The sequence below is a fragment of the Alosa pseudoharengus genome, unplaced genomic scaffold (assembly GCF_046254945.1).
Source record: "Alosa pseudoharengus isolate Yale_2024_CS ecotype anadromous, Long Island Sound unplaced genomic scaffold, YU_APseudo_1.1 YU_APseudo_1.1_scf_22, whole genome shotgun sequence".
Taxonomy (NCBI): Eukaryota; Metazoa; Chordata; class Actinopteri; order Clupeiformes; family Clupeidae; genus Alosa; species Alosa pseudoharengus.
Window position 1 is genome coordinate 30,978,263 of NW_027468680.1, and position 17,515 is coordinate 30,995,777.

Sequence of the window (17,515 nt, forward strand, 5' to 3'; positions counted from 1 at the left end):
GACATGACATTTTCTTCAATAGCCGCTACCTGTGAGAAAACATCCATGTTGTTGGTGGGTTTATACACCATTTTGAATTTGCCAGGGACAGCTGGGCTTCTCACTGACTTCAGGTAAATACCCTGCATCTCAGAATCTACAGACGGAAAAAGATTACCTTGCCATGAAAGACACATACACAAACACAAACACACACCTCCTTTTTCATTTAACTACAGTGTTTCCCATACATTGACTTATTTGTGGCGGCCCACCACAATATCAACATTGACCACCACACAATGATTTTCCAGGTTGTGCTAAATTGTGCTTAAATCTGGTTAGCATCATAATCATGCTGCGCTAATTTGTTAAAAACTGTTGCATTCAAGTTAATTCTGCAAACCTACCACCACAAATAGAATTCAATTCTGTGGGAAACACTGAACTGTAAAGCATTCAACCAGGAAAATGCATCTGAATACAGATTAAGGTTTAAGATGAGATCTTCAGTCCATCTTAAATGGCCTTGGGCCTGAAGAAGATGGCAGTGTTTCTGGATCATGTTTAAATATGGTTTCTTCGTTACATGGTACAACTTCAACCAGTATTTCTGGATAGACTGTATAACTGTCCATAGACAATGGTTATTGAAAGTTTTCCTGACGCAGAATAGGGTCTGATTTCACGTGTCACCTGAAGCCCCGAAGATAATGGCCATACAATACTGCTTTTAAGCCTTGTACCTTGTGTAAAGATTGTCTGAACATTTTTATGGTAGGTACTATAGATGAGGAAATCCCCAAATTCTTTGCAATTTTACATTGAGGAGCATTTTTTAAATTGTTTTCACAAAGGACCCTAATTCTTTGTTTTTTAATCTCAAGTCATTTGTTGCATGTGCATTCTATATGGATCCTGAGTCTGAGCTGAAAGAGTTTATAGTGTCTGTTAGGTGTGTGCATTTTCTCAGTACTGTACATTTGCAGAGAGAGTCCTACTCAGATTATGTAAGGGATAACGGCCGCCGAGGTGTCCTGTTATATGGAATTAATGGACGAGGGCGAGGGACAAAGAACTCCCCGACGCACAGCGGAGCGGAGTCCATTAATTCCGTATAACAGGACACCTCAAAGGCCGTTATCCCGCTTATCACCTGGTTGCTACTATAGGCAATAGTCATGCCTTCATAGCATGCAAAGGAAACAAGCGGTTCCGTTTAAAAAGAAGCCGACTTGTTCAGTTTGTTGTACAAATATATTTGGCCCTATAACAGTGATAGCATGGGCAGTTAGCTTGTTTACAGTTGATTTCATTGTTGCGAAGCCTGCTTCCAACCTCAGCCCTCGGCCTACTATGGTTGTTTTAGTTACCATTCATAAGCATTGATATGGAACGGTGATTTTTATTTTTTTTTTACCAGATCTACTTCATAGGTGTCCCGTTATTCAGAATTAATAGCCACCCCACCAGCCAATCAGAAAAGAGTATTTCTTCTCTCCGGGTGATAAAACTGTAATAGCTGATGCATCAGTCATAGAACAAGATGTATCGCATAGCGGTACAAAATATGACTGCCACTCAGTCCTGCACATTCTCTCTGCAAAAAGCTCTAGCGGCGGTCATAATGATTAAAGTTACTTGAACAATAACAATAAGAAGGGTGAGCCAAATTCCTAACAGCCTAACTAATGTGCCATAGCTTTAACTCTTCTTTATGATCAGAGACTAGGATCATACATAGTGGGAATAGGACTAATATCTTAGTTCACTCCTGTTAAACTTGTACTAGTAAATGTTAAACTAAACTGATTTAGATGGAACAGTCGTTCCATCTAAAATGCCTATATTAGATACTTTTTAGTGTTTAAAGATAAAAAGTATAAACCTTTCTATTATACTTTAACAAGTATTGTTTGATCTTTTTAAAACAGAGAGATCCCATCCTGATTGGGAGGAGAGTGTCACAAGTGAGCGTGTCATCATATATTTAATACATTAGCGTGTTAAACACCATAGTGACACACTGGAAATGTACCGTTGAGGCCCTGGGAGAGGTGGCTGTTGTCCACCACAAAGCCCTCCAGCATCCGGTTCTGCTCTTCATCATCTTCCTCATCTGACGAAACAGACCCATCTTCCTCAGACAGCTCTGCCTCATCGTCCAGGAACTGACGCGCCCTTCTGCGGACTGTCCCCTGGGAAATGTGTCAACATAAATCCCGCTGGTGACTTTACTGATCCTCTGCAGCTTGATGACTACATTCATTGTTGTGAAATCTACCTGGTCTACCTGAGTATTTCAATCCGATGTTAGTTTAAAAGGTTTCATTTCAGGATGACTACTGCATTTATCATTTTTTCAGTTTGCTAGCAGAAAAGCACATCTATCTATAAATTACAGGAACGTATGTCTGTCTGTGTGTAAGTGTGTGTGTGTGTGTGTGTGTGTGTGTGTATGTGTGTGTGTGTGTGTGTGTGCGTGTGTGTGTGTGTTCGAACCGTTCGTCTTTTCGATTTCAAACTTGGCAGGTGTCTTGGTACGGGCATGAGTAAGTGCAGTGCCAAGTTTGACGTTAGTTGGATAAGTAATGCGAAAGATATTGTTAAATATATCGGTAAAAGAAGCACAGGTTGGCTTTGTCCGCTTTACTGTAGCCACTCCCCCTCTCACACAGCACATTGCAGGACCAGAGACAGAGAGACTTCATGAGAAATAGACATTCTCTAACCTTTGATGTTTGCCCTGGGTTGGAATGTTTGGGAGCAGGCTGAGCTCTGGGCTGTCTGAGGGACGTATGCTGGAAGTCATCATCTGATAAGGCCTCCACATCACTCTCCTCAGACTGCAGAAACAGGGCGAGCAACAAACATTCAAATCCTTATTAAAACACCACATTACAGTAGTTGTGAGTATCTTATTAACCATCTCACCTCAGTTGTCACCTGTGTTTGTGTCTAGGTTTATGATCATGATCTACAGTATGAATCACTTAGAAAAGCAAATGTAGCAAGCACCCATGCATGCACTGTAATCAAGAAAGTTATTCCAAAAGCCATGTCTTATTTGAATTAGGTAAAACTGAATCGATATGAAATAATGTAGGTTACCATTCTTACCATGATATTGCGTGGGGCAAGAACACGCTTTCTTATTACTTGTACAGGCGAGTCCACATCACTTAAGACCTTTGACTGCTGTGAGCACACAGAGGAAAAGGATTCAGTTTACAGGGGTGGCATAGAGAGAAAACCATGTATTTATATTCATGAATATGATGATTCAATTCAAATGAATATAAATCATGCATTCATGCAATCAACAGGTAGGTTCAGTAGAGCTATTCATTAATTTCTGATTGGATGACGGGCATTCCATGAGTCATCACGACTGGCGATCTCTCACACACGCACACAAACACGCACTCTGCGTGACGACCTGCGGCACCCAGCCTACAGCTGAATCTCAGCCATAACGATATCACTTATTCTTACATAGAAACACAGACCTGATGACAGACACACACAGACCTGGCAGACCTAATCAACACACAGAGCTGTTGGATATGAACTGCAACTCTGCCTGTCTACTGCTGCCCAGCCTTTCTTTGTGTGAGTGCAATGAGTTGACGATCATATTCAAAATGAAGAGACCACTGCAAATTTTAATATGAATGTCAACTCATTTGAATGTCACTCAGCAACTGTAGGCTGACATCAGAAAGATGTGCAGTGGCCTCTTAATTTTTTCCAGAACTGTAGATGAAAATAATTAGCTTGAAAGCCAGCCCGAATTTAACCCCAACCTTGCTCCATTGACAAACATCTATGTGCCTATTCATTCACGTGACCCGAGCGCACTGTTGTTTACAGAAAAAAAGCTTCCTAGAAAAGCTAAACATTTAGATGTCGCTATCGCAATATCTGTTGTACAAGATAATGACAGCGCAATAACTTTGCAGAACAGAAAACAGAGATTAAGGTATTTGTCAAGAAGAAGGATGTTTTGACTGTCTACAGGATTCACGGTAGGCTATTTCGTTGCTCTGATTTGTTCTATTTGTGCAGAAGAATTTATCGGTTATCTGTATCGGTTGAAACACACCCTATAATCACATTCAAATGCTCCAGTTCCACTCAAATTCTGAATAGAATGGAGTTGGCTACGTCAGGCTAGAAAAATTATGATTCCAGGCAGCACGACTCAATGATCATCATCATGGTGGTTCAGCAGATATACAGTGGAGATTGATATAGTAAGAGTAGAGATTGATATAGAGTGGTATAGATATAGTTAAGCACAGGTGGGAATGAGTAGCCTGGCCTCTGCCTGCCTACGTACTTCCGCTCGATTTCTTTCCCTACAGTACTCCGTCTGGAATAGGTTGATTCGCCCTTGTTTACTTCGGAGGTTGGGCAGCCGAACCAACCAGCGAACAGAGGGCGTCCCTGAGAGCGATTACGTCACCCAGGCATGGTGTTTCAATTACTATGTCCCCGCCCCCGAAGCAGACCGCTTGGAATACATCAACGTAGGGAGCGAAAAGGGCTTATAGCCTACTTATGAAATCTTTGAGCAAATGTGAATAAAAGGCGCAAATAAGGTTGGTGTGAGTTATTTTAGCTCTTTCTAGTTTAGCCTATTAACAGGAGTGTCACGAACGAAGTCACAGTCGAGTAGGATGTTATATCGTCAGCTAAACTTTAGTCATACATTTTGTCACTTGAAATAGGCTACGAACGTACCCAAGTCAAACTTTAGTTTAGTAGGCTACATGGTCGCGTCAAAATCGCTATTTTTCAAACACTAAGGAGGCTCGACATAACATGAAACTTTGATCGAAGCGTCATCAGTGTCTTTACATATGAACTCGAGCATTGAGAACATTGTTGGTGTACACATAGTTTAATAAAAAGAAAGATTTTGGACAACTCACTCCACACATGGCAGCGAGCAGAAAAAACAAGTGAGTTGTTCAAAACCTTTCTTTTAGTAAACTCTGTGTACACCAACAATATTCTCAATGCTCGAGTTCATGTGTAGAGACACTGATGATACTTTGATCAAAGTTTCATGTTGTGTCGAGCCTTCGTAGTGTTTGAAAAATAGTGATTTAGCGATTATGATGCAGAGAAACTTCTCTGTATGACGAAACGCCGGTTGTTAGTGATTGGTTCAAAGCGGTTCAAAGGAACTCCAATGATTTTAAACCTCAAACTGTGCCCTCCCACCCGGAAATAAACGTACGCCTACGGATCTAGGCCAGACTCTCTGCAAAGTCAGAGAGGTTTCCAGGCCAGGGAATGAGATGAATGCTAAAAAAAGTGTTTCTGTGTGCACATGTACCTGTGTGTGTGTGTGTGTGTGTGTGTGTGTGTGTATGTCAGGGGTGGGAACACACCTCTGGGGAGGAGAGGGGGTTGAGCTGGCCCTGTCTACTGTGCTTCCGTATGATGATGTCATCCTCACTGTCACTGGCAGCATGCTCTGGGAAGGATCCCAAGACAGACAGAAGATACAGATTTAAATATGGCAACACATACGCACAAGTGACACACACAAACACACACACACATGCACAGATTCCCTGAATACATAAAAACCACCCAGACACATTTACACAAGCAAGGAGACATCACCACACCAAAACTCACATAAAAGGCACATAAAAGGCACATAAAAATCCAATTCCACAGAATGAGGGGCATGGAGGTCAGTAGGGCATAAGAGCTCTTCTCTGGAAAGAACATTGTGTTATTATGGCGAAGCTAAGGTAAAGTTTTTGTATGCATTCTTGCTGACCTATTTTCACAAATTGGTTTGGCAAAACTGACAGGAAAAGAAAAATACAAGCATTGATTTTTATGTAATGAAAAAGAGGTAGCAACACATTTGTGAAGGCTACAGTTGTGCATTTTCCCATTACAATTTTCTAACAAAAAAGGCCCACATATTTCTGCTGTCAAAAAATCTAGGTCACTACACAAAAACCTCAAGTTTATTAGATTAAGGGTTGGATTAGTTATGGGCTAAGGAGCAGTTTGTTCAAAAGTCCTGAGTAGATCATTCATAGAATGTGTGAGTTTCTTTTCATCTCTTTCGCTACCGTAGTGTTTTACCTACTATTTTGAAAGACATCTGACACGGACAAAATGAGATGCTTTTCTAAGACACACCACTTGGCTTTGATACCATATCAATTATGCCTTCTCAATATGCTAAATTTGAGAATACAAGAACAAAACAGATCAAGAGACTTGAAAAGAAAAAAAGCCATCTAACCTGTTTGAGGGAAGTGAACTGATTGATCTGCAGGGAGTGTTACTTTGGGAAGCAAAGACTTTCGAGAAGTGCTCCACTGGGCTTCTCTTTGAGCACTAGTGAGGCACTGGTGTGCAGCGGTAGTCTCTGGACGTCTCTCATGTGATGTTGGTGTGGCATGAGATGGTGTGGAGGTCTTTGATCGGATGGCTAACCTCTGCTTTAGAGTGAGACTGGGCGAGAGGAAAGAGTAGTCTTTGACACTAAGAGCCGAAGCCTCCCCTGTCTGCTTCAGGCAACTACCAGGGGTGGTGACGGAGACTGGGCGCAGGTGCATAGGAGTAGTGATGGCATGGCCGGGTTTGTGTAATGTCTTTAGTGTGTTCTCATGTTCAGACTTGGCAAGAAGAGGTGGAGTACACTGCAGGTGTTCCCTTACTTCAACCTCATCCTCTTCCTCATCTTCATCTTCAAGACAGTATCCAAGGTCAAAGTTCACAGAGAAAAAGTCTTGAGAGAGGTCGAAATGCTCAGAGTTCTGGACAGGTTGTTGGTGGACATCGCTAGGTGACATGGTGTTGGATATTCGTGTGGAATCTGGTGAGGCCTTGAAAACAGTCTCTGTTGGGCTTTCCTCAGGTCCTTTTCTGACCCTCAACAGTTCACTGGCAGTGTGGTTGGAAAAGTTCTTGTCAGGAGTAGGTATATCTGGCAAACTAACTTGAAGAAATACTTCATCGTCGCCAAATAGGTCAACACTCTCATCCATGATACTGTGCTGAAGAGGGTCTTTTGAGCCTGTGTGTTCCAAGGGCTGGACAAGTTTAATGTCATCTTCAACTTCTGACTCTTTGTTCTCGTCCTCAAAAACCTCATCCCAGGTTGGACTTTTCATTTCTCGTAAGCTTTCAGTAGGCTCTTTTTGTAGCTTTGGTAAACAGGTGCTTTCATTAAGGTCGGGGGAACCTGCAGACATTTCTTTAACTTCATGTTCCACAGAATCTACTTCCATCAGTTCAGGTCCGTCATCGTTATCATCAGCATCAGCATCATCATAATTTTCCTCCAAACAGAAATTGATCTGGAATGGCTCATCTTCATGCAGTAGATTTGGTTGAACCTTTGAATCTCTGGTTATTTCATGATTGGGAGATGCATCAGTCAGAGAGAACTCAACATCAACAGTGATGTGGGGTGGGGATATGGAAAGAAGCTGTTTGACATTTTCTAGAATTGTTGTCAAACTCGCTGAGGATTCTCTGAAGGGCTTAAGCGTAGAGTTCTTGCACAATTTTGGTAAATAAAACAGTTCCTCAAATTCTGAGTTCTGCTCTTCAGGCTGTTCCTCACAATGAGGAACAGAGGTTGATTGCATTCTTGGTTGCTTCACCTCTATGCCATCTGTGACACCAATACTCACCTTAAACTCTTCTTCTAACGGCTTTTTCGTTGGGCTGCTGTCTTCGTCGCTGTGCAAGACGCAGTCAAAGTCCATATCCATCAGTGGATGGGCACTGATAGTGGAACACTGACTTTGGGTTACTAGGTCTCTATTGTCATGTCTGGAATCAGGAACTATCTCAGGCGGAACTTTATCCTTGACTATGGTCCAGGGACTCTCAAGTGCCACCTTTGGCTTTTTTTCTTTGAAAATATCCTCATCTAACCCCGCTGAACAAGTGGATGTGTGGGAAAATCTTGTGTTTTTACTTAATTTTGTAGGAAACAGTTTAGTCTCTTTTTGTCTTTTGGAGAGCTTTCCCCACCGGTCATCCTCCTGGAAGCCAACGACATCCTCTTTGTGGAGGTAAGGCATCAGCTCTGCCTCATAGCTACACTGACCCTGTGAATAACACAAACACAACATTAGCCTTAAAGAGACTTTCTAATGAGGAGACAGAGCACTCAAAAAATCCTGAAGAAATACAATAGAAATGCATAGGGTTAGTTTGTAACGCCAATATGGCAGTTGTCTATACATATCCCGCCCCTTCCGCAGCAAAAAAAAGTTGACATTGTGCCAATCAAGTAGTGTGTTGTGAATACATCATGCCAATCATGTGTTACGATCTCGCCGCTAGAGCAAGGTAGAGCATAGAGCACATTTCTGTCGAAATAGATGCCTGATAAGTGCCCAAAAAGCGTTACAATATGGCCGCCGAGTGGAGGACCTTGCATAAAAGGACTTTGCCTTAACATTAGAGAGAAGATCAACTACAACAGAGTTTATAGACCCTTTCAACAGCATAAACAAACAATGTGCATTCCTAAGGCATTTCTGGTTGCACAGAAAACAGCATTGAGCTAATGGCAACTTGGGGACAAACAAAAATTAAAAAACATGTTTTAAAGACGACATCTTGTAGAGCATTAAGCATAAGTCCGATTAATTTTCATTTCAAAGTATCTGCGTTGGTTTTGAACATTTCAACAGGAAACCATTTAGAAACACATTAAGGTCTATTAAGGGTCTATATCAAATATATATTGTAAACATAAGACATTCAATAAAACAACCAACAAACTACGACGCAATGACATCTCAGATCTTAAGGAACACGTCATCTTTTTGTTAAGTTAGTTTATTTTCTGTCTTCCCCAGTTACTCTTCTCTGTCCGTGCAATAGCCCAGTTTCACACCGTTAGCCTATCTTGGCATAATTCACTGGAAAGGGGTTGCTCCAGTTATCCTGTAGATCCCTTTCAGCTATAGGCTAGCTATAGGATAACTAGAATAACCCACTTCCAAAAATGCTAAGCTAGGCTAACAGCGGGTTATTGCACACAGAGAGAAGAAAAGGGTATGTATCATCTTAATTAACTCTAGGGTAGAGAGCAAAGAAGATAAAAATCCTTGAAGGACCACACCAACTTTCTGAGAAATTTTGTTATTTCAAATGGCTTTGGATAATCTCTCTTAAGAGCGTAAGCTCAGGAGCCCTATGCTCCAGCCAAAACCCAGAAAACATTACCAAGGTGTGTTTAGTGGAGTAAAAACTTTACTTTTGTAAAGCTCCATCAGCATTTGAAAGCCAGAGATGACATGCCAGCAAGTGCAGATTGTAAAAAGGACAGCAGCAGGTCAACCAGTCAAAGATCTTGAAACACTCAATACTGCTCTGAAGAGTTTCACTGCATATTCTTATCCTTTAGCAAGATGCTTGCTGACTCTTATTTTGCTTTTCCAACCAATGTTATGGGTCACCAATGTTTGAAGGGAGTGTGAGATGTGTGGTTGTATAAACACATTTGCAATGAGTCCAAGATCAGATCTTTCCAGGTCACTTGGTGGTTTCCTTGATGGAAACTGGGCCTACTGTGATACGATTGATTGAGAAAAAAAAGATGAAATGTGCTCGTCAAACAAAAAGTAAACCTTGCATTTCACAAGGCTATAGACAAAGTAACTTAAGAATGATTCATTATAGTTTATGGTAACAATTTATCTTGCCACCACAGATAACATATTTTACCATTTTGCAAGGGTGGCTTTGGGCTATACATACACACTGACATTAGTATGTATAAGTATACTCTTTTGATCCCGTGAGGGAAATTTGGTCTCTGCATTTATCCCAATCCGTGAATTAGTGATACACCCTCAGCACACAGTGAACACACAGTGAGGTGAAGCACACACTAATCCCGACACAGTGAGCTGCCTGCTACAGCGGCGCTCGGGGAGCAGTGAGGGGTTAGGTGCCTTGCTCAAGGGCACTTCAGTTCCTACTGATCAGGGTTCGAACAGGCAACCCTCCAGTTACAAGTCCGAAGCGCTAAACAGTAGGCCACAGCTGCCCTCAAATTATTATAATAATAATAAAAGCCAAATTAATAATAATAGCCAAATTAATAATAATAATTAATAATTAATAATTCTTAATAAATGCTGTTTTTATATGTGGTTTAGTACACTGTGAATCTGCCAGTCCACACTAGAAGAGTGAGCGAGGAGCTGTGAGCACACAGGCTGCCCACCCGCTGACATGAGAGCACCTCTGAGTTCATTACTTTCCATGATGAAGCTGGGGCCCTCCACTGCTTGTTTAAGGGAATTAATATAAATTCAATCAGCCTGTCGTGTTTTCCTTTTTTCCCTCCCAGCTGTAGAGGGTAAGACCAGAGCACACTGTTTGTGACTGTTAGAGCTGACTCCTCTTCTCAGCCATCTGCTGCTATCTATCTGTTTTTCTATTCAATTTTTACTGATATGACAAATAGCCACTTGTATTGTCAAAGCAATCATTAAATGTAGGATGGCATTACAGTACAGATACAGAAAACATACACATTGAAGAATCACAGCTTAACAAATGATTTATCAACATCTCTCTCTATTTTTCACACCTCCGTCTCTCTCCCTCTCCCACCACCCCCTCCCCCCACCCGGGCTGCGTGCGTGCACATCTAGGTCGCGCCGTGCTGGCCTACTTTGCGCTTCCCCGGGTTATGTAATGGTTCTGAGAAGTCTTACATAAGCAGAGGAGCCTGCCTGCCCTGTGTCTCCCGTCACACAGGCAGGAGCAGGAAAGACATGAAGGGGGAAAACAGAGAAGAGCACTGTGCACCTCTGGATGAACAAAGGCAGATAACATAAACATGCCTCATCCTGCATTGCTCTTACTCTCAAGCAAACACACACACTATATAGCACACAGACATACACGCATAAGGACACAATTTCTTGCTCTTTATCTTTTTATATTTTATGTCTTCATTACATTCTGTCGTTTAGGGCTGTGACGACATATCATCTAAATAGCTCAAACTATTGTGGAAGTCTGCTAGCCTGTTAGCATGAACTATTTGGTCATTAGGCATCACATGATCGTGGTATTGCAGTGATGTTATTGTCACAGCCCTCCTGTCTTTCTCTCTCCATCTTCTCTCCCACTCATTAGTTCTACTTTCATTCTCCTCCTGAGAATCAGCATCCCCCTTTGTTCATCTCTGTGGCTGGCTGTGGGTTGGAAACAGGAGGAAAAAGGCCATGTAACTAAGCCCTGTATAACGTTACCTCAGGAGTAAGTTGAGAGGGCATCTTTGACTGGCAAAGAGCATGAAAGAGCGCACACACAAACACAAACACACAAAGCATCTGCTCTCTGCATGTGTGGTGAAAGAGCAAGATGAGATCTGTCTAATGAGATGAGCAAATCAGGAAACAGGCTCTATTTGTTCAGTGATGCGCAGCAAGGGAAAGAGACAAGCTTCACCCAAACTCCTATCTGTAACTAAACATGGAAATAACCCAAACTCAAGTATGTTACGAACAAAGGGGGCGTGACCTCTTGTTCTATTTCCGTATGAATATGGAGTAGATGTATAGGTCACAAGGGCTGATCCTCCTAGACGGTCATTAATCACCAGCACCCCGCCTTGCACCTGGCCAAATGTTATGCTAATCAAATAGTTTCTGAGTATTTGGAGCAGCCATAAGCGACAATGGGAAGGTGTGAAAGCCCAGAGAGTCACACCTGGAAGTAGCATACCGTAAAACTCCAAATAATAGCCCGGGCTTTTATTTTCCCAAATCGCCAAACTGCACCGGCTAGTATTAGAGACAGGCGTCTATATGAGACAGGCCTTTAATTCCCTTTACACAAAACTTTTCCTCTGCAAAGATGGAAAATATTATCGAATTAATTATTTCAAACACACTGAATGTCTGACTAGGCTATCTGATGACAATTACGGATCATCATTCATTTAGTGTTGAGATGTTGTTCATTGAGTGAGATACAGTAAGATCCAAATAGCGGGGATAGCCAGAACAGATGAAACACGTTTTAATTAAACATAATCTACAAAGAAATCTTATCACACTGAAAGCTCATATTTTGTCACTAGCAAAAAGGCTATATCGGTCCTTTGTCAAATACAGTTGCATTATCAGCCCTGGCCAAAACCGTTCAGGAATTATTTATGCAAAAGTGGAACGTGCTTAATGTTTCATTCTCCCTCCTTTTCGGCACGAATGAAACAGCATGAGAGAGTGAACCATATTGTTTCTCCCATTTTGTATTTGCCAAATTTGACAACAGTCTACATTCAAATCATAGCCTACTTCCAGGCTCGCGGGAACATATTTTTGACCAGGGGTGCTGAATAACAAAATAATCATGGATGTCCGACGATTTCTCCCCCAGCATATGATTCGAATTTAGACAGCTAAATACGCCATTTCACCACCGTGTATGAGTAGGTCTTAGAGTGAGAAGTTTTATAATGCCCTGTGCAGCCACATTCAACTGCAACTATGCGCAGCACTTGCCACTCCGACTCATCAATAAAAACTGTGCGCGCACACACCAGTCCCATAGAAGCGCACTTGACTTTACATCATTAACCTATTTCAGTAGGTTATATAGCCAGAGAATGTCCGTAGACGGGCTCTGATATAGCCTAGTCTAAGGTAAATTCCTTTTCTGACTTCTTTCTCTTTATCGCCATGGCATTTAGAATAAAGAATAGCCTAACGTTCGCGAACCGTTCTGGTTTTGTTGCCAGCATAAAAACAAGTTTACCATTGGCCTATCCGCAAATTTTAAACACAAGGGATGAATTGAACGATGACGAAGTGGGACATATAGGCATAGTTCATATTGGAAAAAAAGTTATACAATTTGGAACTCTAGCTTTTCCCCACCGCAGTCGTTTAATGCCATCTAATCATAAAGTGCGCAGTCTGCCCCATACTTAAGCCCAAATCACACCCAAGATTCGCAACGAGATGAGCAGCAACTTGATGCAACGTAAAACCTTACAACTGTGACCAGACATGTGAATGCTTTGCGAAGGCTTGTAACGACGTGCAACATCTAATTCACACTGCTGTAACCTCCTTTCTGTAACAGTTTCGTGTCATTGCGAATCTTTAAACAGACGATCTGACGGGTTTTAGAAGATTAAATACAACCCGAAACTAAAAAACAGACCAGGCCTCTACTGGAGACCGGCCTTTAACCCAAACCTGCCACGCCAGGCGTTTAAAAGAGACAGGCGTCTCTAAGGGACTCGGCGATTATTTGAAGTTTTACGGTAGGTGTCTATAAAGTCATGCTAAAAAATCTAAATCTTCAGAATGTATAGACAACAAAAACAAATGAACATAAGAAGTATACAGTACAGTAGACACAGCAATTAGTCTGATTCACAACTCTTTCATCTGTCTAATGAGCTCACTCAGCATAATAAATATTTCATAAGCATATTTTTTTAAAGGTGTTTGGGGTCAATTTTTACTAGAAGTTTAGTCAAGGATACATTAGAAGCTTAGAGAAAAAAATGGTAGGTCAAGTACATAATATTTGTAGTGCTCAAAATAACATGTAATGGTTGAATGCTACCAGTGATTATTATTTAGTAAGTTGTTTTTAGATTTTAGGATACCTAGGGGATATACAGTACCAGTATTTCCCCATTGACAGTCAAAGGGAAGGCTGATTTCAGTTAAAGTCAAAATCTGTCTAGGTCTATTGCTATTATTACAGGAGTATTTTTTGTGGGGAAGTCTGCCAAAGCTGGACTCAATATGGGGCATGTACCAACAAAATACTAGTCCATACAGGAACAGGTACAACCGATGACATCAATGACACAATATTCATAAAGTCAGCCAATCAGATACATTTGCAAGTACGCCATTGTCTGAGAGTTTGTTCATCTATGAACGCCTCATATCCGAGTGTGTTTTCTCACACAAGGCGCCCTGGCTCTTCTGTGTTGTTCTTACAAAAGCCTGCTCTGCAGGGCAAATTCCTCCAAATGTCCACCTTGGCCCTGGAGCCTGTGCACACACAAGCCTTTTTGCCTAATCTGGGATTTGGCAGTTTGAGAGTGAGCTTTAACAAGAAACCAGCTGTAGGTTGAGCAACACACCTCAGAGGAAGAAAAAAAGAACAATTTATTTAGGTTAACACCTAAATACAGGTGGTAACAGACTGAAGTTTTCTACATAAATCTGATTATCTAATACAGAGAAATCATCAACTGAACAAAACAACAGGTGCTCGATGTTGCCTTTTTTCAGTTTGTTGTGACGGTGTGAATTCGCCTACACTTATGGACATTCTAGTGCAGGACAGAACTGAAAGCTATACAGACAAGTCATTAGGACTCAATGTCTCCGCATCAGCAAATGCGTATGAGGCTGGAATTGAGGTCCCAGGTAGTTAAATTGTAAATCTTTGGGGTCATTACATTTTCTAGGGTTGGATGGAGAAAACACTTCCTTCCCTTATGGCTACACTGAACTGTCTCCATGACAACAAATCCAGTCAACACAGAGATCCAAAAGAAGATTCTTGAGGTATCAATGACTATACCACTAAATTACAGTTGGGTCAAAGGCAAATAAGGTGTTTCAACCAGCTAAAATTATTAAATAGAAAATAATCTATTTTCAATGATCTGTCACCTAATTATACTTTTTTTTAAGTACTGTAGTAGTGATATTTACCATGAGTTTAGAAACAGACTACTACTTTTGGGCCTATTCGTTTTTTTTTTTATTAGATTCTATACACATTTTATTAGCATATAATAATAGATTTTGTTCAAAAATAAATGAACAATTCTTTAGACTTATATATTTGAGAGAAAATAGCATACAGATTCATTCTCCTTGCAGTAAACATTACTGTTGAACTGTATGATGACACTGTCTTGTAAAACAGCCTTTTTAGAACATTAATAGTCTTCTTATTATTACTCTTATCGTTTGTATTTTTCTTCTTCTCATTAATGTTGACAGCATTAGCACACCAATATAACAGTATATTTAGACATGCTATGGTATGGCCATACTATGGTATACAATGATCAAGCTTTAGTACAATTTATTAGAAAGCTAACATTATCCTGAAAAATGATTGCATTTGAAAGAAAAGGCAAACACAATCTTCAAATTGATATTATTTCTATTTTTTTGTTTCTGAACATGAAATAATTGTATACTGCATAATGCAATACTGCAATTAACCTGCAAACATGGGGCTGGGCCGTGCAGAGGATGACCCGTTGACCCTTTAAATTCATTTTGACACAGTCACCTTTAATAAGATCATTAACCCTGATGGGATCACAGGGCAGCAGAGGTGAATGGTGGGTCCTTCACCACAGAGGTGACAGAAGGGCTGCACCTACACTTGCAGATACTCTCTGAGGATTTTAATCAATCTTTTTTCTTCCATATATTTTTTCTTTCTGTGCTCTGTACTCCAAATGTGAATGTAATCAGAACAACCCTTACAACACTACTACAGATGTTCTGCAAAAAAAGAAAAACAAACCTGAGCCCCTCAAGGAGGACAAACCAAACAAACCAAAGCAAAACAGAGCACCTTAATCAGGTCAGTGGTCTAGATGTCTGCCCTAGCTAGCGCTTTTCGATCTGGCATTTAATACCCTGGGCCTGGGTCCTTAATCCCTGCAATATGGGGTACCATTGTCGCTGACCTTTTACTGATGGATATCCAACTGTGCTGCTCTTACCGTACCAACCAGACACAGACATGTGATCCAAGCTCATGTGTTCAACCACTTTAATCAAGGTTGTGTTGGTCCTACTGCTAGCGACGCGGGAGTCTGCATCGAGAGCACTTTCACACCTCTATGTATTCTCTGGGCTGTGTGGGCTTTATTGTGGTTGGAGAGTAGCGATCAATAAAGAGCATCTTGCAGTACCTGCACAATTGGGCCTTGCTCTGGTTAACACTGATCTCCTTTAGTGAAGGCACCACGATATGGGTTTTAGCAGTAATGGCCACGTGACTCATATCTCACATGTGGGCTCAGTGAAAAAAAAAAAAAGATTATTTCATCATAGTTCCATTTTCTGGACTCTTAGCATAAATGAGAAAATAAGAACTAAAGGCTTACACTGAAAGGCTTACATTTTTACATTAGAGGCCATGAAAGAAAGTACTTATCATCAGTACTGTCAAATATGAAGAGCTACAGAGAAGACATACCGGTAATTACTAGCACTTCCCTTTCACAGTATGGACAAATGCATGCAGACTAAATAGAGGCCTTTTACTGACAGATGCTCTGTCCTTCGGAGGAACAGCTCTATTCTGTCTGCCACTCAAATGTGCCTAGATGTTCAAACTGAATAGGGTTTTCATTAGGCAAACAGGTATTATACAACATAACTGGGCAGCCGTGGCCTACTGGTTAGCGCTTCGGACTTGTAACCGGAGGGTTGCCGGTTTGAACCCCAACCAGTAGGCACGGCTGAAGTGCCCTTGAGCAAGGCACCTAACCCCTCACTGCTCCCCGAGCGCCGCTGTTGTTGCAGGCAGCTCACTGCGCCGGGATTAGTGTGTGTTCCACCTCGCTGTGTGTTCACTGTGTGTTTCACTAATTCATGGATTGGGATAAATACAGAGACCAAATTTCCCTCACGGGATCAAAAGAGTATATATACTTACTTATACTGTTATACAATAACTACAGATTTTCATGAAGGACAGGATTCACCAGTTTCAAAGGACAGCTGCTCTTTGCATGGTTTGTTCTTACACAGTTGTGTAACTGCAGTAACTGCTGATGCATTTACAGAATTCACTGATTTGCGGACTCTTGAAGTGTAGGGCTTTGTAAAAAAGAACTGGTTTGTTCAAAAGGAACCATTCCACTGTGCTGACTTAATTTCTGACTCCCCGCCGTTCCCACACCCATCCCTCAGGTGCCCTCCTCACCTCCTCCTGTTTCAGGTTGTCGATCAGGTCCATGAGGGCGGTGAAGTGGAGGCAGCGATCCGAGTGGCCCAGCCTGTGCGTATGCTGTGGCCGATTCTGCCAGTGCCTCCACTCCCAGAGAGACAACTCTCGCTTAGGTCCAGCTGCAGCCTCCTCCTGCAATAACACACATACATACACAAGCTCAGAATCATACATCAGCATGCATGCACATATAAGTGAGTGCAAAATACACTCACACACTCTTTTTTTATTACAGCACACAAGAAGGCTAAATGTTCCCCAGTGATCATTTAACACTGAAAGACTGCAGATGTTAAGCAGATTAACACTCTCCAACACATTAGAAACATATGAGGACGTATGCACTGGGACCGACTGGGACACAGTAGTATTCATTCAGACTACACATAATTACATTAAAAAACGACGCTTTCCCTACCCAATATAACCTCTCCAGGTAGAACTCGGTGTTCATTCGTTTTCAAACTGCTGGTCAGCGGGATGGCGGGTTTGTGTTGGGTGTGCGGTGGGTGAACGATGTGTGGAGTAAGCAGTAGGTGAGGTG

General features: G+C 41.5%; 1 protein-coding gene across 2 annotated transcripts in view; it reads right to left on the bottom strand.

Moving 5' to 3' along the window:
• fancm (FA complementation group M) overlaps positions 1-17,515 on the bottom strand; it is a 62,590-nt gene that overhangs the window by 6,108 nt on the left and 38,967 nt on the right. For both annotated transcript variants that reach the window (XM_076299703.1, XM_076299702.1), the window contains exons 13-19: positions 16,948-17,103; positions 6,263-8,084; positions 5,382-5,467; positions 3,100-3,177; positions 2,712-2,825; positions 2,018-2,177; positions 30-136 (exon numbers count right to left, since the gene is read on the bottom strand). In XM_076299703.1, coding sequence (XP_076155818.1) covers positions 30-136; positions 2,018-2,177; positions 2,712-2,825; positions 3,100-3,177; positions 5,382-5,467; positions 6,263-8,084; positions 16,948-17,103 — 2,523 coding nt within the window. The remainder of the gene's footprint in view (positions 1-29; positions 137-2,017; positions 2,178-2,711; positions 2,826-3,099; positions 3,178-5,381; positions 5,468-6,262; positions 8,085-16,947; positions 17,104-17,515) is intronic.